Source organism: Aulonocara sp. 'chitande type north' Nkhata Bay, linkage group LG6, assembly GCF_057382095.1.
Source record: "Aulonocara sp. 'chitande type north' Nkhata Bay isolate Kocher_YH1m ecotype deep benthic linkage group LG6, A_spYH_male_GT1.1, whole genome shotgun sequence".
NCBI lineage: Eukaryota > Metazoa > Chordata > Actinopteri > Cichliformes > Cichlidae > Aulonocara > Aulonocara sp. 'chitande type north' Nkhata Bay.
This window is the reverse complement of record NC_141349.1, coordinates 6,523,228-6,546,123: the sequence shown is the minus strand read 5'-3', so window position 1 is coordinate 6,546,123 and position 22,896 is coordinate 6,523,228. Positions and strand designations below refer to the sequence as shown.

The window sequence follows — 22,896 nt, the reverse complement described above, 5'->3', positions numbered from 1 at the left end:
TCTGTAAATGTTTAGAATTTTAGTAGGAAGAGGGTTTCACTCTCCCCATATAAGACCAACCTAAACCTGGGATAGCTGTATAGTCCCCTATGCTATAATGTTTTTTCGCAAATAAAAAAATACCTTAAAAGCGGTGGGTGGCAAGTATTGGTCAGTCAGACACTTGACGTGTCTTTTTTTGCAATGTGAAGGCAAAACAAAGAAGAAAAGCTTATAAAAGCGTAGAAACAGTGGAGGATACTGTATTTCCCAGAGTATCAACTACACCTTTGCCAAGCTCCCAGGTAAGGGATACGTGAAAGTACGAGGCACGGAAAGGAGTTCTGAGAATGAGGTATAGCACTTGGTCTCTACTGACCAAGTTAGCATGTTGTGTGTGAGCGCGTGCGTGCGTACACACGTCTACTAATTCAGTACAGGTAGTTAAGTCATGCGCCATTTTCCGACTGACAAATATTGCTGCCCATCCCACTGGCTCGATCCTGAGACATTTGTGGTATTAAAGGCTACTGAAAACGACTGTGTTTCCAATGACAGCAGCAGAAAGCAAAAGGAGAGAAAGCAACAGTCTGTTAAAAAAAAAATCAAGCATCTGCAGACTGCTGTTCGACGGATTCATGTCACTACATTCGTTTGTTATTCTATCAGAATATAAATAGATAGACACGTAAGTGAGACTCGGTTGCAAGGAGGAGGACAGGGGGAGCGGTTAACCACATGACTATAAACAATCAACGAAACCCAAGAGAAAAAGAAACAAAATAAATATATGTGTATATATAAATGGCATGCACCTCAGTAGATAAGTTCAGGCTGAAAATGGGACTTGTACTTTTAGAAAGCAATGACAAATACAGAGCCAAAGCCAGATGTAACATAACAGGTTCAAGAAAGGTCGAGAGGAAAGTTTTGTAGATGATTTAGTCACTTGAATAAATTATACAGCAGATATTGTTTGGCCCTCAAGGAATCGCCTCTCTCAGGGGATTTCAGTCAAAGTGCCAATTGAGTTAATTTATGCACACATGACGCCAATTACATAGTGCATAAATGGGTTGTTTTTTTTTAAAAAAAAAAAACATATTACATGACCAGGGAGATTGGTGTGAGAGAACACAATGTGAGATGTGTTTTGTTCCTACTTTCATTCACAGCTTTGGTGTGAAGGCAGGTTCATAACAAGTGCTTTACTATCACCACTCAGGCTTTGATCCTGTTTTAACTATCAGATCAGTGCATTGTCCTTCGCTGGGTCCAACTTGATGCACGCGGCAACCTTTTAGACACTTCAAATGCTCAGCATTGGCAAAGTGTTGGACGCATTTCATGCATATTGATTCCTGGCTATGTTGTCCCAGGATTACTACTTTTTATTGTTGTTGTTGTTGTTGTTTTTTTTTTAGTTACTTCAGTTAGCTTTGCATGCCTGGCAGTCACACAAAGTGGACAACCAGTAACCCCAGGGGTGGGAGAAGATTGCAACAGGTAGTAAATGATTCTAATCATAACTAGATTGTGATTGATTCAATACTTAACTGTGTTGGATTATTATTACTCTCAAGATTAATATTCTGAATTGGCCCAAACCCAAAATCAGCCAAAAATAGTGGTGCATGCCATTTGTTAAAAGAGAATAAACAAAATCAAATCAAATAAATAAAATGTACAATACATTTCAAAAGGAGTGAATCATCGTCATTTCATCTGAGCAGAGAGTTACAATTCTCATGTCAAAAATCTCACAGACTGGGTGAGCACCAGGCAGTGTCAGGAGCGAAGAGCGACATTTAGCGACGAAGGGGAGGGGAAAACAACGAGACAACACTACACAAAACTGAACTTGTTCAAGCTGTCAAACTTTTTTTCTTTTCTTTTTAAATGGTGGAGGTAATTGAGAGGAAAATAAGTGGTTTGGATCCAAGCTGCACCTTTCAGAAACACTAAAGCTTTTTTTATGCCATCTCTCTGACCTCCTCATTGCCTCCTCTGTTGTATTCCTCAGAAAAGAGCTACACTGCATGCATAACCTTAAACTTTCTTTCTCCTTTGTTTTTCTTCTTGTGTTTAAAAAGTGCTATCTTAGAGGTTCAGCGCCATAAATCCACAAATCCACAAAGGTCTATCTGCTGCTATGGCACCGCCATATTATCCATATGGCCCTCCCAGAGTCAAAGCACTGGTGAGAAGCTTGCCGTGTCCTCTTTTCATCTACTATTAGGTCCAACAGGAAATTACCATATTTGTAATCCACATCTGTCTCAGTTACCCTGAGTTAAAAATGAGGAGAGAGAAAAAACACCCAGAATCATGGATTGGCTTTTACATATTCAGTCATAATAAGTTATAATATATTAAAATCTGCCTTTCCCCCACCTACCAACTACCCCTGCCCACTGCATATTACCCACCCACCACCCCAAACTGAACACCCCACAATAAATGCACATTGTTGTAGTAAACTGCCTTTAAAACCATCTTTGAAGTTTTAGGGAGAAGAATTTCTTTTAAAACTCATGTGAGTTGCTTCTGCTTGGTTTTGATTAGAAAAAGGAAAGAAAAAACAACATCAGCAATATGGTGTCATTAGCTAAGAAGCCAAAATCCATTAGCTTAGGTTAACTAAAGCCTCTATAGGAACTGGATAATGAACTGGGTAGCAGCACAGTTTCACATTCTGATCCTAAAAGGCATTTGTCCAGTAACGATCTTCATGAGAGGGTGAGCTCACTTTAGTCACCGTTTGCGGGTGGCTCCGGCTTTCCAGGATCAGCAGTGAGAGACTGATGGAGGTCCGTGAGGTAGCATTCCGCCTTAAAACCCCCCCGCTGATCCATAAGCAGATCACCCCTTAAATTGTCCCTTGGCAAAAAAGAGGGTTAAAGAAGCCTCCTGCATCTGAATATGAATCAGCGTATGCAGGCGATGTGCACCTCTGACCCTTTGCAAAGTTGTGACTGGGCTTCAGAGACAGACCATAATAAGTGCATGATGCATGGGCAACAATGCCGAGGTAACCTGGTCTGTAAGCGCCAGACTCAAAATGTAGTGCAAAAGAAAGCAAAACAAATCAAACGAAAAGATAGAGGAAAAGAATTCGATTACAGAAGTCAGTAGTGTCCACGAAACTCACAAACATGCATCCCTGAATGACTTTTGTGTCTTCTCGTTCATAAAAAGGATGGGTTATTCTTGCTTTTCGTCCGCACGGAAATTAGCAGAATATTTGAAGGAGGAAAGAAAAGGATTTTCAGTTAAAGCGTCATGGCTACCTGGCAATAAGAGAGTGGGTTTGATTCCGAACCCTAACTGAGGAATATCAATGGTACAATTAAACCTTACAGTTGCAATTTTGAGCTAGTACTTGATGAGCAAGAGGGGAGTGATAAAGGGACCAATTTGTCACTTCTTCTAAGGAGTTAATTTTCAACCTTCCCCTTATTTTTCCCCATCATTATCATATTAATCCAAAGCAGACTGCATTTATAAGCAGCAATGCTTCAGTGTATCAAGTTCATAAAAGACGGGAGAGAATTTTTGGGGGTTGGGGATTATCAGCATGCGTAAATAATTGTCATTTACCTAATGTCTTTAGCTGCATTTGTTAAGCCCCTGAATAGAAAAGCTGAACAAATGCTTCTATAGCATCGCTCAAATGACACTAGTTAAGAACCATCCGATTAGTTGTGTCTCTCCAGTTTAAGAATCCTCCTCATATAATCCCTGCATTTGTGCTCACCCAGATACTGCAAAGTAAATTGGCACAAATAAAGCCCCATCCATTTTCAAATTACTTAAGTCAGTTGAGGTTTACATGTGTAAGTCGTTTAGTCGATCGGTTTGAAATCATCATCGATTTCTTCTTTTACATTGTCCTTGAGCTCGGCAGCTGCTAGCGATGCACCGTCGCCTCGTGGGGTTGCAGTGGGTGTGTTCTCTGACTCGTTGGGAAACTCCTGGCTTCCTGCTTCCATCTTCATCATCAGCTTGAGCTTCTTCTTTGGGGGGTTCTTCAGGGTCCCCATGCGCTCCTTGACCTTGTACTCCAGGGTGCTGTGTGGGATCCCATACATGTTCTGTGCCTTGGACACGCTCATCTTCCCGCTCATCACTACAGCTATGGCCTCCTCCAGAATCTCACTGTTGTACTGGCGATATCGGCCTCTCTTCTTCCTTGGCTGCTTGGAGCTTGGGTCCCCTTCCACATCTGAGATGGAGTACGCCGGCCCAGAACTTGAGTGGTCCAAGTCTGAGTTCCAATATTCAGCAGCCCCATCCAAGAGGCTCCCAAGGCTTCCTCCTCGGCGGTTCTGCTTTGGCAGAATGGCTCTTAGCTTCCGGCTCAGAGTGTTGTCCCCATGGCCACCACCCCCGACCCCCATTGCACCGTAGCCATAAAGCTCAGAGGAATGGGAATCCCAGGAAAGATCCATGCCCCGAACCTGGGGGATTTTCAGGTCAACAGGCGGAGAGTGGCCTTGGTCTCTCTTTCCTTCAATGTGATGATGTTGGGCCTTGGAAACCTGATTGTGGTGGTGATGATGAAGGGAACTCTTAAAGGTGAAGGCTCCGTGGTGGTTGTGGTGTTGATGCTCCAGGAATGTAGGCAGGTCTTTGAGGTCGCTCAAAGCTCCACTGGCCTGCTTCAGCTTCATTAGGCTTTCAAGGTGAGCCTTACTTCCCCAAAATGAAGAAGAACCCTTTTGGCCAAGCAAGGAATGGGACTGGCTATGACTGAGCAAGCCAGCTGACTCTAGATTAGACAGTGAAAGAGCAGGAGGTTGACTCAGAAGGCGATGCTTCTGGCTGAGAAGCTCTTCCTTAATACGCAGCGAGCGGGCCAGTGGGGGCTTGAAGGAGTTAGAGTTGACGTAGTTCTCCCTCATTGCGTCCTGCAAACTTTTCTGCAGCAGCCCATCCTCCTCTTCCGCCTCTGGCAGGGTATGATCTGCTTTGATTGAAAGTCTGGATGGAGAAGAAGACGAAGAAAAGAACTTCAGGAACACAGTTCTTCATATAAGATCAAAGTTATTTTTAAGACAGGGGTAGATTTGAAACAACTGAGGTAATTACAAAAAGAGAAAAGAGCAACAGACCGTATCTTGCACTTATATGAACTGATGCTTTAATACATACAGTATTGAGTGATTAATTAAAGCTAAAACTGACAACCTAATAAAACAAATCTTTCACATCTTTTATGCAACACGTTTTCTTTTTAAGCAGAACATTTGCTGTTTCCCACATTATTACTGAGCATCAATTAGCTATTTGCAGTTACTGCAGCTGCATTTAATATAATGTAGCACAAGGATGCATGGCATTATAGTTTTTTCTTTGGTCTAAATAAATCTCAATTGCTGCTTTTTTATGTAACCCACTGCATGAAGGTGGTTTAATTTTGCCGTTACCAACAGAACTGAATTGTATTTATATTTCTACAGCAATAACCAGTTGCCTTCCATAGTCTCTCCTTGCATGAGACACGGTAGTCAGATGTTAACTAACAGATGCCAGGGTTGGTAAATAGTTGCTGTGATGGAAATCCTTGTTCTAATCATTATTATTTAAGTATTACTGCCAGCTGCAGTGAAGGTGGAGTAAGTCTGGACCACAGGGCAAGAGGTTCTCTAGAGGGGAAGTTGAATGATATCAAAGACTGTCACAATAGAAACAGGCTAAGCCTTCTGATAAACACGGGGCAGGAAGGGCTGACTGGCCTGAACATGACCTCCAAAATTGTTTCAAATATATGAAGAAATAATTAAAAATAATAAACATGCCAAAATGAGCTGCCCAATGTTAGGTTGGTTGTTAACGTACCTGGACGATGTGCCCAAATAAAGGATACGGCTGTGACTGCACTTTTTGAGTAGGAGAACACCAACAGATGCCAAAGAATATTACAGGTATCAGCCACAATCATTGGTTGTCATCAAACTTCAAAGTCCATATGAGTGCGTTATCAATTAGAAGCACTATTCACAAATAGAAGATTTGTCCAGATACATTTCAGGATAACAGCAATCCACTGGTAGTGAGGCTCATAGGCCTGGTGCCTCAGGACTTTTGAGACATTTCAATCCTTAGAAGGAAGACCTATCCTCATAGGCTTAAGGTGCTGTTTCTAACTGTGTTTTAATCGTGTTGTGCAAATACTTCACCAAGGTTTACCTGCTGGGCTATAGCCTTGTTTGTCAGCAGGAAATCTGTTGCTATGTTAGGGTAAGAAAAAAAAGCATCTGAGTGTCTGTCAGTTTTCACCTAATATTTTTCTGTTATGGTAACCTTGATCGCAATATCATTCATATTAGCAACAAACACAGGTGATCAGACAGGCACCAAGACTATCACAGAGTATTTGGGGTAAAATGAGGAAGCCGTAAACTAAACTAAAACCTGCACACCACTACATCATGCCCAAATTTAACATAACATCTCAGTGCAGCAGTTGCAGTCGCATATGCTCTCTGAATCGAACCTGTTTCAATCCATATTTGACCTACAGTACAGATCAAAGGTTTTCATGAAAATGACCACCGCAATTAGCATAAATTGTTTATTCCCTCCTGACGCACACATGTACACACATGATTCTTAACACAACCTCAAGGAAAATTATGTTCATCAATAGTTAACAGAATGCAATGCAAAGAAAGTTCACTAAGACACTGACAAAGGCTTCTTTTCTGCAGGACAAAGTCATGTTGATATTGCTATTGTAACACTGTTGGGTTGATGAAACAAATCTATATAAACTTACCATTAAACTAATGATAGTTCATTAGAGTAAAATCAATAAGTGAAGAATAAAAGTGGAGAAATGTGGAGAAACTGAATATGGACACAATCTCTTCAAGACCTGCAGTCCTGTGCTCAGCTTTACAAAGAAAGTGTATTTTCTGTAAAATCAAGAATCTAACTGACTTTAATTCAACTGAATTCAGTTTTATTTATATAGCGTCAAATCCCAACTGCAGTCACCTCAAGGCGCTTTATATACGGAGGAAAATTATAACAATCAAACATCCCCCTGTGAACAATCAAATGGCGACAGTGGGAAGGAAAAACTCCCTTTTAATAGGAAGAAAGCTTGAACAGAACCAGGATCTGGAAGTGGCAAACATCTGCCATGACCAAGGGACAAAAAACACAGTTTAAAAGAGAGTCAGAGATTAATAATAACTAATTAATACATTTATCATCAGAACAATGTAATAATTCATCCAGTTCAAGATCCATCGCAATTCTCGCCCACAAATTAACAAATGTGACCTTTTTCCCATTAGGCTTTCATTGTGGTGAAGTTCGGTTAAATTCTGACCAACACTCCAGGAGGTGGAGTGATTTTTGTGAACTGTAGACAGAGAGATTATGCCTCGCTACAACATACCCTTATGAATCCTTTGGCTGGATGAACGAATAGCATAGTACCGAATATAAACACAAACTCTTTTTATTGTCTACATGATTTAAAATCTTTAACATCTGAGAAAGATTTACTAGATTCTCGATGAAAGAAACACACTTTCTTGATCATCTACATGTTGTAGCTGTGCACTGTCACCTGGGGGCAGTGTCAAAACATGTGGAACAACTATGGACTACTCTTGCGAAGTAGCCTACAGATCAGTGTTTGTGGGCTGCTGTTAATCTTTTAGCTTAGCCCCTGCCACGGAGAACACAGCAGTCATAACAGACAAAGAGATTTTTGAAGTGGACTGAAACTGAGTGTTAAAAACTGTGCAAAATATTTGCTTTGCTTCTTCTGTGGGCTTCTTTAAATTTCTGATTATTTTTTCACACTTTTTCTCCTTCCTGTTTAAACCTACTTTTCAACCAGTCAGCATTCTTCCTACACAGAGCATCATCACTGTCAGCCTACACGCCGTTGCTTTTTTGAAGTACCGCATGCAAGCACGTCTGTGTTGGTTGCATACCCAAAAATCCTGCATAGCCAAAAAACCTACGCAAAACTGACACATACGTGGTTCCATGAATTACACTTAATGGTGGGGGGAGCAGCAAGACCCCAACAGAGACACAGACCAGGAATCAATGACAACAGTTATGTCACAGAAGGGAGGAGGGCTTGGGGTGGATGTGGGTTGAAAAGTGGCTTGCAGATGTGCAGCAACTGTGGGCAGCTGATGAGTGGAAGGGTGTCAGCTAAGTGCCAGCCAAGGAAAAGTGAATCTGCCAGGCTTAAGGTTGAGCCTCACTCTGTGGCCTAGCTGAACTAACAGTATGGGAGCATCACACAGCTCTTTCTCAGTCACTTTTTATTTATTTAAAAAAGGCACTATTTAGTGATGACAGCCATATCGAGTATGCATAACAAGATAGAGTAGTGCAGTCATAACAAAATCTGATGACCTATAATTTACCTGTTAACAGCTCCCCACTTTCAACCCAAAGTGAATACAGGTACATAAACTGACAGATCTACTCTGCAGCTCCTTTTCACGAAAATAATCTATTGTGAATGCATGCAGTATATACTGATGGTGCAAATATTGACTGTACAAAACAGAGGAGAGATTATGCTTTTTATTTAGATGTGTTTCATATAGTGGTGAAGGTCTATATTAAATATTGCTATAGGTTGAATAATGAGGCCAGTACAGTTTATTTACAAATAATCTCTATGATCCAAGAGCTCAGTTTGTCTCTCTAAATTTCAGACAGTTTGGGGTCTTTGGGCTCTGTGTGATGTCAATTCCCTAATATTCTGATCTCAGCCAGACAGCTTTGGCTGAGACCGCAGCGTTCCCAAGCATTTGATCTTCCAACCTTCTGTTTGCAGTAGCAGCCAATCAGAAGAAAGCTGGCATCATGGAGAGGAGCTAAAATTTCTTATCTCACATAAAGTGAAATGAGAGCTCATTATATCTGCCACAGAGAGGGTGCTGCACCACAAACTTCCCTGTGATTACTTTGGTTGACAGCCGTTTGCTGCGATTGCTCATAGTTTGTATGGAAGAGACTGACCAGTCTGGAAACACTCGCCACTTACCCTCGGAGCTGCAGTGAAACTTGAAAAATCACGATGGAAACCAGAAACATTTGCTTTAAAAGTAACGTTTTTCTTTATCACTGCAACCCACACATTTCAAAAGATGCTGTTTCACTGCTGGTTGAATAGCTTGTGGGTATTTGCACTAATTTCTACGCTGGAGATCATCAACCGGTCACAGAATCCGCACTTTTCCTTAGCACCTGGAGGTTGTCAGATGTTTGGCAACCAGTCTCTAGGCATGTGTGACTGGAACCTAAAGCCACTTTAGCAGAGATCAAGAAAAAATATGGAGCTGTAATTGAGTTTAATAGGGTTATTTAAGTTAAATCAAATATTCATTAATTAATAAGTATTTGGTAATCAATATGGTTGACAGCCATAAAGAGACTGCCAAGTTTTGTCTGTGAAGTGTAGTGCAAAATTACAACACTGCTTTATTTCTTTCACCAGTGCTGTTTCAGGCAAATAACTGAGCTGCTTTGGTTAAATAGACTAGTTTGCTTTCTTACCCTTTGAGTCCAGATTTGGGGGTGAAGTTGAGCAAAGCTTTGGGGCTGCCTGCACTGTGGTTCTTCTTTGTGGAGAGGTCTAGGACGCCATCTGAGAATAAACAAAGAGGAGAGAAAAAAAGATTAAACACAACTGACCTCCAGCTCTATTCAATACACTGCTTTTCTTTGGAAAGAGATGTAACCCTTACTGTAAATGTCTGTATATGTCTACAATTACATCCTCGAAGAAACTATTTCAGAGGGAGACAACAGTGTTTTTTTATATTATTTTCTCTATTTCCGATTATTAATTTGTCTGTAATGCAAAACACAAAGTAAAAACAAAGAAAGGAATCCACCTGTGACTGAAATTGAATCTATTAGGATTCCCACATACACAACCACCGAGCATTTGAAAATGTAAAAAGCAGGACAAATTTGTTACCTGCATATGAAATCGTGATATTTTCAGACCTTGCACGATCCATTTTCTTTTAGTATACTATGCATTTATATTTTCTCCTCTTCAGTCCAGTTTGATTTTCACCAGACATGTTTAATGCCCTCCTATAGAAGGTTTTGGATTGCAATCAAGATTTGATTAACCTGAGCAGGAAGGCAGTTGCCATGACGACCATACCATATTCCAGAGTGAATATGAGAAATCACTAAGTATATATGCTATGTGCGTGTGTGTATATATATATACATATATATATGTATATATGAAACAGCCAACATTATTTGGAAGGTTGGATGTGTCTTATAAATGAGCCTCTTCACACTGCATATCACGGTTTTGCATTTTATACATTCATAAAATATTCCATCACTGTTTGATCGATCAGCATGAATGTTAAAAGCTTTGGCATCTGCTTGTGTCTGTATATAAAACCACCCGTTTTTCCCCCATTTTTTTCGTTAAATACCAAAAAAAGAAAAAAAGAAAAAAAAAGATGTTCTGTGTGCATCAGAACAGGTGGAATCTGTGTGACACTCGCAGTGAAGTCCTGGAAATACTGTGGCTACATGCTGAGTGTGAAATCTCAGTTTATTTGTCAATATGTTTAGTTGACACACACGTGGAGAAAAAACTGATCATCCTATGTAGTGACATAAAGTAAGCAGAAAAAAGTGTAAGCTGGCACATTCTGTTATTTTTTTATTTTATTTTCAAGAAAATCTGTTCATCTTCAAAGCAGAAAATGGTAAAAAAAAATATGTAATTCTGATCCTTTTAATGACAAAGACAGACTGATTACATGATCTATCTATCTATCTATCTATCTATAAACATATCCATCCATCCAGGGGAGCCTTGTCAGGGTCGAGGGGGATCTGGAGTCTATCCCAGCTACCACAGGGCGAGAAGCAGAGTACACCCTGGACAGGTCTCCAGTCTGTCGCAGGGCTAGCACATACAGACAGACAAACATTCACACTCACATTCACACCTATGGCCAATTTACAGCTACCAATTAACCTAACCCCACTAACTGCATGTTTCTGGACTGTGTGGGGAAGCTGGAAAAGAAATGCCTCGGCCACCCAATCACCGTGCCACCGTTCTACCCATATATAAAAAGAGTCCAGACTGACTGTGACAATTACAGTATGCACACATGCACACATACTGTAATTCTTGCATATGCATATTTTATACAGCATTGGCATGACAAGTTTTTAACAAGGAAGCAAACTCTGTACGTGTACACATTTTGGCTCCTAAATTAATCTTTAAGAAAATGCACTGAAGTAAGAAAACGCCCAGGGATAACAACCATGATAAATTACACATAACAAGTAACACTAATGAGGTCCTTCTCCAAGCTAATGAACATTTTAATTATCATCGACCTCTACATTAGCATGCCTTGTTTTTACAGGATGCATTGATGGTGGTATTACGAGCTCCCCCGTGTTCCTGTATTAAACTGTCATAAGACAAAAAAAGTTACCTCATCAACATGAATATTTATGCAGCAGTTCTAATCAGATTACGAACTGTTACTCGTATGTTATGATATTAACACCCAGCGAGCGTCAAATGCCGGGCAGATTTTTTTGTTTGAGTGACTCTCAGAAGGTTGTCTAAATTAGTCGGGAATCAAAACAAAAAATCCTGCTGAGAATCTGTACTTTGTTTCAATGTCAGATGGACAGAGTAGGGCTGGGGCTGACAAATAGGAAGACATTAAAACGACTAAGGTTACAAACCCTTCAGATTTCTCTTCTATGTTTCACCCTTAAATGCATTTAATAGCCATTGCATTTATTTAAATTGTTACATTAACACTCTGGTCAAAAACATAAGCTTCTAGTAAATTCAGTACAATAATGAATTTCTGACAAACCTTTAAGCAAATGTTAAATTACACTTAGGGTTGTTAAAAAGAAAAGAAGTTCTGATATTTATTGATAAGTAAAATTAGTGTTGAATTAAATACCCATTCACAGAAGTACTGATACCAACAGTGCTGTCTTCACTTCCTTCAGCTGACACCCAACCCCACACAGCACTGCTGGTGACAGACAGGCACAAAAGGCCCTGCCCTCACTAATAGCTGACAAGCAGCACAACTTGCGGAAGCATCCTAAAGACTGAGACAGCGATCTTTATGAGACGTTTCCTGGGGGCAGTAAAGCTCCCATTTCAACAACACAGCTATCATAATTGTTAACCTGGGAGGTGTGCATTGTCCTGTTAGCAGTTTAACTATTAGCACCTGATCACCACATTAGGTGATACGATTAAGGTAGTGGGTTGCACCCAATGATAAAACCATGATGTTAACATTGGAGCTGTCCTACCAGTCTGAAACAATGATGGGCAGTCTTGATTTAACAGGATAACACAATTCTTTGAGTCTACATAGTATTATGCCAGATTGTCAGATTGAAACTGAGAAAAGTCTGCCAGCAAGTAGACAGAGACAGCGCAGCATAATGTACCGACTCTATTTGATTAGCAATGACATACGTTGCCAAGTCACCACAAGCACAGGAAATAAGCATCAACAATGGAAGGGAGCGACCAACGTTTTCCTAGGTGTCTACACCGAGTTTGAAATTCTAGTATTATGGCAATCCTAATTACACATGTGCATGCTCACGATAAACATGGACACAGTTTCAAATGATGCTGTCAGTGTATTTAAAAGTAATCAAAGTGAGCCAAAAGACTGCGCTTAAGTTAAGATTGCTCTAAGACATTTTTTTCTTTATTACTAGTAGTAGTATGGGCTCTTCAATAATGATACCTTGATAAGTATTAGAGACAATTTTCTATTTTAATATTAAGATATTTTGCTGATGACATTTGGTGCGTAATCAGCAGATTGGGTAAAAACGTGTTCTGTGGACATGTAATGCTCTAATAGCGGCACAATTAGCTACCACAGATATTAATGGATAAAAAAAGTGATGCACCTTTAAATGAAAACATGATTTTCTCTGTAGAATTTATGCCTGCCGTGTGCTTCAGCTGACAATCAGCCATCACACAGATGTAACATAACACTGATTAGTGAAGCAAATAAAATGTGTCTCTTTTTCTTCTCCGGAAATTACATTTGCTGTGTAACTGAAACGATTCCTGAGCCCACATTGAGTCAGAATCACTTTAAAAGGCGTTTCTTGTTTGTGCGTGTGGGAGAGAGATAGCTCGTGACCATGAGGTGGATCTAAATGCCTACGTCTCTCTGTTGTAAAAATTAAGTAAGCTTACTGTAAGCAGATTCTAAAAAAGCTGGTATTAAAGTGGATCATCGGTCACACTGTGAGGGTTGAGGCAGCCCAGCAGCCTGCTCGCTGATCAAACTGCAGACACCCTGCTGGGTCAGTTTGATTAAACAGAGATTGAGCCCTGAGCTACAATTCCAGACTTGGTAAAGCACTGCACGTGCAGGCTTGATTCGAAGCATGTCTTTTCAGAGATCGCGGTCAGGAAAACCGTGTGCACACTTTTAAAGTTGAAGATGAACAATTATTCGCAGCAAGTGACGACAACTAAAAATGAATTGATGCGAATCTGATGTGCAAGTCTGCTTCAAATGTTTGCTGTCAGTGTGAGAAATGAGAACATTAATCATGGACCTGAGCCAGGCAATCAACCCAGTGTGTGGTTAATACTTTGGGAAAGACTAGAACAAACACAAAGTGTCATACTTATTAGTTAAAATTTGAAATGTGTTTTTACATTTATTTTTTTCACATTTCTGCTCTATTTTCATTTTTTATATATATCTACATTTTAATTATTTTAATAATGGCAGCCAACTCTAAATTTGAATTACCAGTGCACTAATAAAGAATTATACATTAATTACAATTTTTGTTTAAACACTCTTGTCTGATTCTTTTTGTCGTCTGTGCACACTGGTATTAAATATGGAGCAGGAAGTATTTTTGCACAGCAGACCTGCCTGTTTAAAACAAACACTGAGCCAAATTTGTGGCTTTCATATTTTTGGTTGGTAAAAGGCGCAAAAAAAAAAAAAAAGCCCACATGTTGGTCAGAAACGTGTGTGTGTGTGTGTGTGTGTGTGTGTGTGTGCGTTGCTCTCACCCTGCTGGCTGGGCTCTGGATCAGCCTGGTTCTTCTTAACGGTGAGGTCCAACGGGCCGTCCTGGTCGGCCATGAGAAGCTTACTGAGGACGGGATTCTGTGCAGAGGCAGCAGCCGTACCTCCTCCTCCTCCCCCCCCACCATTACTGGCTCCCGTACTGTTGCTGCTCTGGGTGCAGGCGAGTGCTGAGGCAGCAGCAGCGGAGGTGGGGCTGAAGCATTGTCCCGGGGTCGGGGATGGAGAGGAGGAGGCAGATGATGGAGGAGAGTTTGGCGCAGCCAGTGGCCCGGGCGGAGAGCTGGGGGCCGGGGCCAGAGACACCGCTTTTGGCAGGCTTTGGTCCTTCATGGTGCCGTTGGGCAGGGGCGGGTCGTCCTGAGTAGTTTTTGAGGTATATTCAGCAGCGAACTGGCGGATCATTCGCTGCATGATCTCACGAGCCACTAGAGGAATGTGAGGGTCTGAGAAACTTGGGAGGTCTGGAGAGGAACAAAACAGGAGAGCAAACATGTTAGCGTCCCATCCTCCAGGAGTCTGCTCAGCCGATGCTGCTCTCAGCAGCTTATTTATACCATTTCATCCGAAAATGTAATCCTGATGCTTTGCTCAAATAATCACTTGGAATAAGGGCTTAAACCTGCCTATCGATGTTGGAAACACCATGATATCAGTTTGTGCAACAGATTACTGCTTGCCATTATTCAGCTGGGGCTTCCATAACAATTCCCTTCCCCAGGATTCCTTCTTGTTTTCAGTCTTACGCTCCACACTATGTCATCTCTAAACACTGTATTTCAGAGCAGTTTGTCCAGGATTTGATCTTGCAGCAGTGTGTTCACTTGAATATATTTGCGCAGGCAAACAGCCCACATGGTGCAGACACCACAGCCTCTCTATTCACAATACCAACAAGTATTTGATCTGTCACTTTGACAACAACATAAAATCAGCAGTTTTTATTTTTTGTGTAGTTTTTCATCAAACCCATATTTTGAATGATTTGGATTTTCAGCATCGTTTAACATTTGCTCTTTTTCTCCATTTTAGATCAAAACTGAATATTTTTGCGTTTTCTGATTTTAGATAAAATTAGCAATCTGAAGATATTGGTTGGAGCTCCTACAATCTTTATACATAATAATAATCTTCAAACATAATGTGTGAAAATACAAAATGCAGTGTTTAAATTATTAGTTCATTTATTAAAATGAAAAAAAAATTGACCCCATCCCAATTTCTTAGTTTAGATGGAACGGCACAATCAGCATGACAAGTTTTTACTTTACTTACTACAAAGTATTCTGCAAATGTTCCAGGTTTGGCAAATAGGAGGAATGATTTAATATTCTGAAAATCTGAAGCAACATTTATCCCCCAGACAACAACTCCTATCATCTACAACTTTACAACTGTGTTTGACAAAAATTAGTCAAATTGTACTTAAGGGTAGTCGAAATTATTACATGCTTGGGTTTCACCTCCTGTTACTGGTTTCTGTAAGATTAAGCAACACTAAAGCAAACTAAATCATCTGCTTGAGTTTCTTTTTGTTTCATAAATAAGGGCATTTTGGCTTCCACATTTTTTAAAAATACAAAAATACTTGAGACACGAGTAAAAAATAAATAAATAAAAAAATCCAGGTAATGAAAGAAACTAGAAACAGAAGTCATATTTCTACCATATTAGTTTCTCATCATTGGCTCCATGTTAAATTTAGAACTGAATGTCCTGAGAGATCAGTCCCGTCACATCTTAAAGAACAAATAGTACCACATTATCCCAACACAGCACTTCTCCCTCCTCTCCTGGCAGCCTGGATACTTTTGGGATTAGGCTTCAAACTTTCCTTTTTGATAATGCTCATTGGCCCTTAGTTGTGCTGGGGACTTCCCATGGTGCACTGGGCATTCCTTGTCCACTTTTATGTCAGTACAGCTTATTATTAAATTTCAAATCAAAATCAAATCAAATCACTTTTTATTGTCACATCACATGTGCAGGCACACTGGCACAGCACATGCGAGTGAAATTCTTGTGTGCGAGCCCCACAAGCAACAGAGATGTGCAAACACAACAACACAAACGAGCAAAATACAAGAATGGCCAACCTGAAACTAATAAATATATGTACAATATATAATAGTGTATGCATTTCTGGATGTGTATACTAAATATTTTCCTACGTGTGTGTGTGTGTGTGTGTGTGTGTGTGTGTGTGTGTGTGTGTGTGTGTGTGTGTGTATACACATTTTTACAAATTAAATAGTAAAAAAATAAAATAAAATAATAATAATAATAATAATAATAAAATATATAAAATATACAGAGTTGAATATGTGCAAAACAAGTGGCATTTATATACAGTGTGGAGTGCATAATGTTGAAGTTCCAGTAGTGAAGCTGAGGTGTCTATGACGTGTTCAGCAGTCTGATGGCCTGATGGAAAAAGCTGTCTCTCAGTCTGCTGGTACGGGACCGGATGCTGCAGAACCTCCTTCCTGATGGAAGCAGTCTGAACAGTTTATGGCTGGGGTGACTGGAGTCCTTGATGATCCTCCCCGCTTTCCTCAGGCACCGCTTCCTGTAGATGTCTTGGAGGGAGGGAAGCTCACCTCCAATTATCCGTTCAGAGCACCGCACTACTCGCTGGAGAGCTTTGCAGTTGTAGGCGGTGCTGTTGCCATACCAGGTGGTGATGCATCCAGTGAGGATGCTCTCAATGGCACAGCGATAGAAGGTCCTGAGGATGCGGGGGCTCATGCCGAATCTTTTCAGTCTCCTGAGAAAGAAGAGGCGCTGCTGCGCCTTCTTCACTGTTTTGTTTGTGTGTACTGACCACGTAAGATCCTCAGCCAGGTGTACGCCAAGGAACCGGAAGCTGCTCACTCTCTCCACAGCAGCGCCGTTGATGGTGATGGGGGTGTGTACTTCTCTGCACGTCCGGAAGTCCACTATCAACTCCTTTGTCTTTGCGACGTTGAGGGTGAGATGGTTGTCTTGACACCAGTGGGTCAGGGCGCTGACCTCCTCCCTGTAAGCCGTCTCATCACCGTTGGTGATAAGACCCACCACTGTAGTGTCGTCCGCAAACTTCACAATGATGTTGGAGCTGTTAGTGGCTGTGCAGTCGTAGGTGTAGAGTGAGTACAGGAGAGGGCTCAGTACACACCCCTGTGGAGCACCAGTGTTCAGTGTGATGGGGGATGAGGTGATGCTGCCCAGTCTGACCACCTGGCGTCTGTCAGACAGGAAGCTAAGGATCCAGCTGCAGAGGGAGCTGCTCAGTCCTAGATCCTGCAGTTTCCTGTCCAGCTTCGAGGGAACGATGGTATTGAATGCTGAGCTGTAATCTACAAACAGCATCCTCACATACGTGTCTCTCTTCTCCAGGTGTGACAGGGCAGTGTGTAGTGTCAGGGCTATGGCATCATCAGTGGACCTGTTGTGGCGGTATGCAAACTGTAGAGGGTCCAGTGAGTCGGGTAGTGCAGAGCAGATGAAGTCCCTGACCAGCTTCTCGAAGCATTTGCTTACGATGGGGGTCAGGGCTACAGGTCGCCAGTCGTTCAATGAGGAGATGGTGGAGGATTTGGGTACAGGGACGATGGTGGCCATTTTGAAGCAGGCTGGGACTACAGACAGAGAGAGGGAAAGGTTGAAGATGTGCGTGAACACTCCAGCCAGCTGAGCCGCGCATGACCTGAGGACGCGGCCGGGAATCCCGTCCGGACCAGTAGCTTTGCGTGCGTTCACCTTCCTGAAGCACTTCCGCACATCCTCCTCAGACACAGTGTGCGCACTGACGTCATCCGCGGTGCGCACACTGTCCGGTCTCATGGTGTTCGCTGTGTCGAATCTAGCGTAGAATACGTTTAGATCCTCACACAGAGAGGCCGTGGTCTGCGGTGTGCTGGTTTTCCCTCTAAAGTCTGTGATCGTGTTTAGTCCCTGCCACATACTCCGAGGGTTGTCAAACTGTTGTTCCACCCTGTCCCTGTACTCACGTTTGGCTGCTTTGATCGTCTTCCGGAGTTGGTAATGTGCGTGTTTGTAGTCCGATGTGTTCGCGGAGGCAAAGGCGGTGTTCCGTGCCGCCAGTGCCGCGCGAACATCTCCGTTAATCCAGGGTTTTTGATTTGGGAAGGATTTGACTGTTCTGGATGGGACGACATCTTCCACGCATTTCCTGATAAATCCACAGACTGAGTCTGTGTATTCATCAATGTCTCTGGCGGCCACGTGAAACATTTCCCAGTCCGCGTGATCAAAACAGTCCCGCAGCGCAGACTCCGATTGGTCCGTCCAACAGTGCACCGCCCTCCGGGTTGGAGCTTCCTGTTTCAGCTTCTGCCTGTAGGCGGGCAGGAGCAGGATGGAGCAGTGATCTGATTGGCCGAATGGGGCGCGGGGGAGGGCTTTGTATGCATCCCGGAAAGAGGTGTAACAGTGGTCGAGTTGCCGGTTTCCACGTGTGTTGAAAAGGATGTGTTGATGGAGTTTTGGTGAGACTTTCTTCAGGTTTCCCTTATTAAAGTCTCCGGCTGTGATAAAGGCTGCCTCTGGGTGTGCGGTTTCCTCGCTGCTGATCGCGCTGTACAGTTCCCTGAGTGCACGGTCAGTGTCGGCTTGTGGGGGAATGTAAACAGCCGTAATAATCACTGCTGTAAATTCCCTCGGTAGCCAGAATGGCCGGCACTTAATCATCAGGTACTCCAGGTCCGGTGAGCAGAAGGATTTGACCGGGTGCACGTTCGCATAATCACACCAGCTGTTGTTGATCATGAAACACACACCACCGCCTCTGCTTTTCCCAGTAAGATCCTGTGACCTGTCCGCGCGGTGCACAGAGAACCCCGGCAGTTGTATTGCGGAGTCCGGTACTTTGTCCGATAGCCAGGTTTCTGTGAGGCAGATCACGCAGCAGTCCCGCATCTCTCGCTGGAATGAGATCCGTGCCCGAAGCTCGCACAGCTTGTTCTCCAGAGACTGCATATTAGCCAGTAATAAACTGGGTAACGGTGGTCTGTAAGTGCGCCGTCTCAGTCGAACCAGAACGCCAGATCTTCTCCCTCTGCGTCGGCGTTTGCGGCCTCCAGGGCCAGAGAACAAAGGCGTCTCAGGTGAGATGAATGGGGGGTCTGCAAACGGAGCGTCCGTGTTGCAAAACTTGAACTCCGGAAAGTTATAAGAAAGACCGTCTTTTATGTCCAGTAAGGTTTGTCGGTCGTACACAAGGAGACAAGTGCTGCTCGTGAAAAAATAAAGGAAAAGTAAAATTAAACACAGAAGAAAGCCATTGCTTGGGGGAGCTCGCGACGAGGCTGCCATACTCGGTGCCATCTTGATCACTCTCTCAATTTTGTCTTGTTTCTATCATAGGTTTTGTTTTTGCACTTGTTTCTCTTTGCCCTCTTCTATCTTGCTTTTCCCCACACCAAGCCAGGGAAGGCGGCTACTGCCTGGTCATGTCAGAAGTCCTGACTTCTGTTAAAAGGGAGTTCTTCCCTACTGTCGCCCAATGCTTGCTCATAGGGGGTTAATTTGATTGCCTAGCGGTTTCTTTCTAATATTGCAGGGTCTTTATGTTTCAATATAAAGCATCTTGAGGGCAGTTTCACTGTAAATTGACACTTTATATGAAATTAAACTGATTAAGAAAAATGACAGTTTCAAAGTCCAGCAACTATCAGAAGAGCAATTAGGGGGAAAAAACCCAACGATTTCATAATCCAACTTTCTGTGACCTCCTGCTGTGACCAAACAAATCCACATCAAACACTGGTCACTGATCTCGCTGGTTAATACACACTCAACAAAGCAGTGACAATGACAACACTCGTTTGTTATTAAATCCATTAATCTGGCATTGTCCCAGATAAGTCAGCTCTACTTACTCCTTATAAGCAAAAAGTATATATTATTATGCAGATAAATTCACGCATGCCACTGAGTCAGAGCCCAAATCCTTCAAACAATACATTAGCCCAAAAAATGTAATCCTGAAGCTGTGCTGAAATAATCCAGAAATCACATGCACCGTACATACAAGATACACAACTACTAATCCTGCCTATTGAGAAAGGCACCAGTATACAACAGCTGCTAGCCATTGCCAGCCATTCATCAGATATTTGCTTTTTCAAAATCTAACCCTAATTTGTACAAGATGATTTTGAACTCCCTGCACTGTGTGATCCAAATAAAAGAGCAGCAATTGCTGCACCCTGACATCTTGGTTGGGCTCTGGTAAAAGATATCAGTGAGCTGAGGTTATCAGCTGTTGATACACTAAAGACTACAAAAATGGCTCCACTACTTCAGTGCAAAGGATGATACACCCATATTAGCTTTTTAAAAACAGTTTTTGACAGAACAAACATTCTGGTAAACACTTTGATCTTACATTTTAATTCTTAGGTTTTTATATTGATACAAGCTGCAAGGCTTTATAAGTGAAGCCACTGTACAGCTGTTTACCTAAACGTGACTAATGCCCAGGTCAATTAACTCAACATATTTTCATTCTTACATACAGCTCTGCTGTGTAAGTTCTAGTTTGGAGTGCAAATGCTAAACATTGTTGGAGTGGCATGAGAGTGGGTTCATGGTAACGATCCGTGAACATTTACATCCACCGAGAGCTTCAAGGTCAACTTCTTGATTGGTTGACAAAAAGCTTTAGAAGTTAGTGTGCGGTGTATATGGTCAACGTAGATTAAGTACTGCATAAGGACTTAAAACATCATGTCACATCTGACCTCTGACCTCTCCTTCAACATCAACAGATTGATCTGAAGGTCAAAGTGATAATAATGGTATACAGAGGTATACACTATATGGTATACACTATATTACTTTTTTAAAATACATTTTTGTGACTAAAGACTTAAACAAATTTCACCAAACAATGAAATGAATGCAACACATGCAGTAAATCCACATAAATAACAACAATAATTACAGACAAAATTAGGTTAAGTGTATTACATTGATTTCAACAGAGCAAATAAAAAAACTTAAAAAAAACCTTCCTGCACTACAAACTCCTTAAAGTACATTTAAAAAGAAGAAACTATCTACAAACACAACACTAATCCCTTAAAGGTACATACTGCCCTGAGAGCAAGCTACTCGGGTGGAGGTTTGCACTCTCAGAGCGCTGCATGTTGTTGCTAAACATCATTTTCTCTCATGATACAAAATGACCACAGGCGCTGTCAGATCAGTGATTCTGTGCCTAACCGTGCTTGTGGATCTGTTACTGTATGAATGACTGTGTGTGTGTGTGTGTGTGTGTGTGTGTGTGTGTGTGTGTGCGCCACATCATGCCTATGCCTGTGGGACTGTTTTTCTGTCTAAATATAGCAGCTCCACAGGCATCTCTCCCTGTGTGAGTGAAGCCAGATTGATTGAGGCTGGGCACTGACTTGACAAACATCTGTTTCCTTCCTCCTGGAAAAAAAATTAAAAATACAACAGCTACAGTCTCCACCAGACTCAGTTCACCTCCGTCACAAAACATCCACCTGCCTCAGGACAGAACATGATGTCTTCTTAATAAAAAGGGGATTTATGGCAATTCAGCAAATATGCAGATATTCAGTAGAAGGTGATTGTACTGACTGAAAGCTGATCATTTTAGGGTCTTTACCTTACAATACTAAGCAGCTTGAGGCAAGCTTGAAGCTTGTTGTCTACAGTTTCTTCATGTTTTTTTATGTTATAGGGGAAATGCACATTAATTAAAACGAGCACTTAAGTCCATCATAGAAATATACCGGCTATATAGTAACGGTCATCTGGAGTCCCCGACAGGTGAACAGCCAACTTAAATGTAAAATCACGGCTCGACTTCAATGCTTGGTTCAACTTGTTTTAAGAATTTTTGGTCAACTAAAAAAAATTTAAGTTACAATTGAATATAGATATTATTATTTCTGACAGCTGCAGCAGAGGGAAAACGTGGAGCAAAGGGCCAGCCAGCTGGGAGTCAAACTAGGAAGTGCTGAAGGAATTTTTGGCCATGTGATGTGGGTCCAAATTGTTTATCCAATGGCTCGATGCTTCAGTTAATTATTAGCAGATCATTCAGCGTGACTCCATTCACAACTGAAGACACAATAGCACCGGGCAGTGAACAGAGTTTAAAGAAAGTGTAAGACAACAGCACTACAGCAGTAATTCCTGTTTTGTAGAGAGAGAGAGAAAGAGTGAAGAAATAAGAAAGTCTCTGATTGGACTGAGAGACTAACTGCGTGACCAAAGCGCTCCGCAGATATGGATCAGTTAATTTGATGGAGGTAGTCCAAGTATTGATGAAATCATGTCCACTTCTGGTTTGACATTAAACCTGTAAGACTGGTGCTGGGGCGAACATTTAGCTCAATGGGAACAGGGGAATAATAGCGCATACATAATGCCAGATATGCCCTAATGCATAATAAGTGACTTAAATCAGATGTGAGGAAAGAGTCAAATTGAAAATGTAAGAAACAGGGATTCTTGCAACAGTGCCTTTTACAGGAAATGACAGAGGAGTCCGGCTTAACATGTGTCAGATAATGGAGAATAGAAGCTCTCAAAGGTAACAAAAAGCACAAAACATTTTAACAGATATTCTATTTAAGCAGCAGCAACTCTGCGTTCACACTGCAGTATCAAGTGTCACACCTCAAATATTTGGCATCGTGTTGACAAAGATTTGACAACAAAAAGGCTGCATTAATTTTATTATCTGTGAAAAATATGATCTGCGCTGTCTCCTTTGAAGTGTGAACAAAGAATATTTAACCTTTTAAATGCTAAATACTTGAGATCT

At 41.7% G+C, this 22,896-nt stretch overlaps 1 protein-coding gene across 1 annotated transcript in view; it reads right to left on the bottom strand.

The window, feature by feature from the left end:
- Positions 1–2,421: 2,421 nt before the first annotated feature.
- lcor (ligand dependent nuclear receptor corepressor) overlaps positions 2,422–22,896 on the bottom strand; it is a 79,312-nt gene continuing 58,837 nt past the window's right edge. The window contains exons 5-7 of the mRNA XM_086297479.1: positions 14,075–14,554; positions 9,526–9,616; positions 2,422–4,962 (exon numbers count right to left, since the gene is read on the bottom strand). Coding sequence (XP_086153605.1) covers positions 3,825–4,962; positions 9,526–9,616; positions 14,075–14,554 — 1,709 coding nt within the window. The 3' untranslated portion in view covers positions 2,422–3,824. The remainder of the gene's footprint in view (positions 4,963–9,525; positions 9,617–14,074; positions 14,555–22,896) is intronic.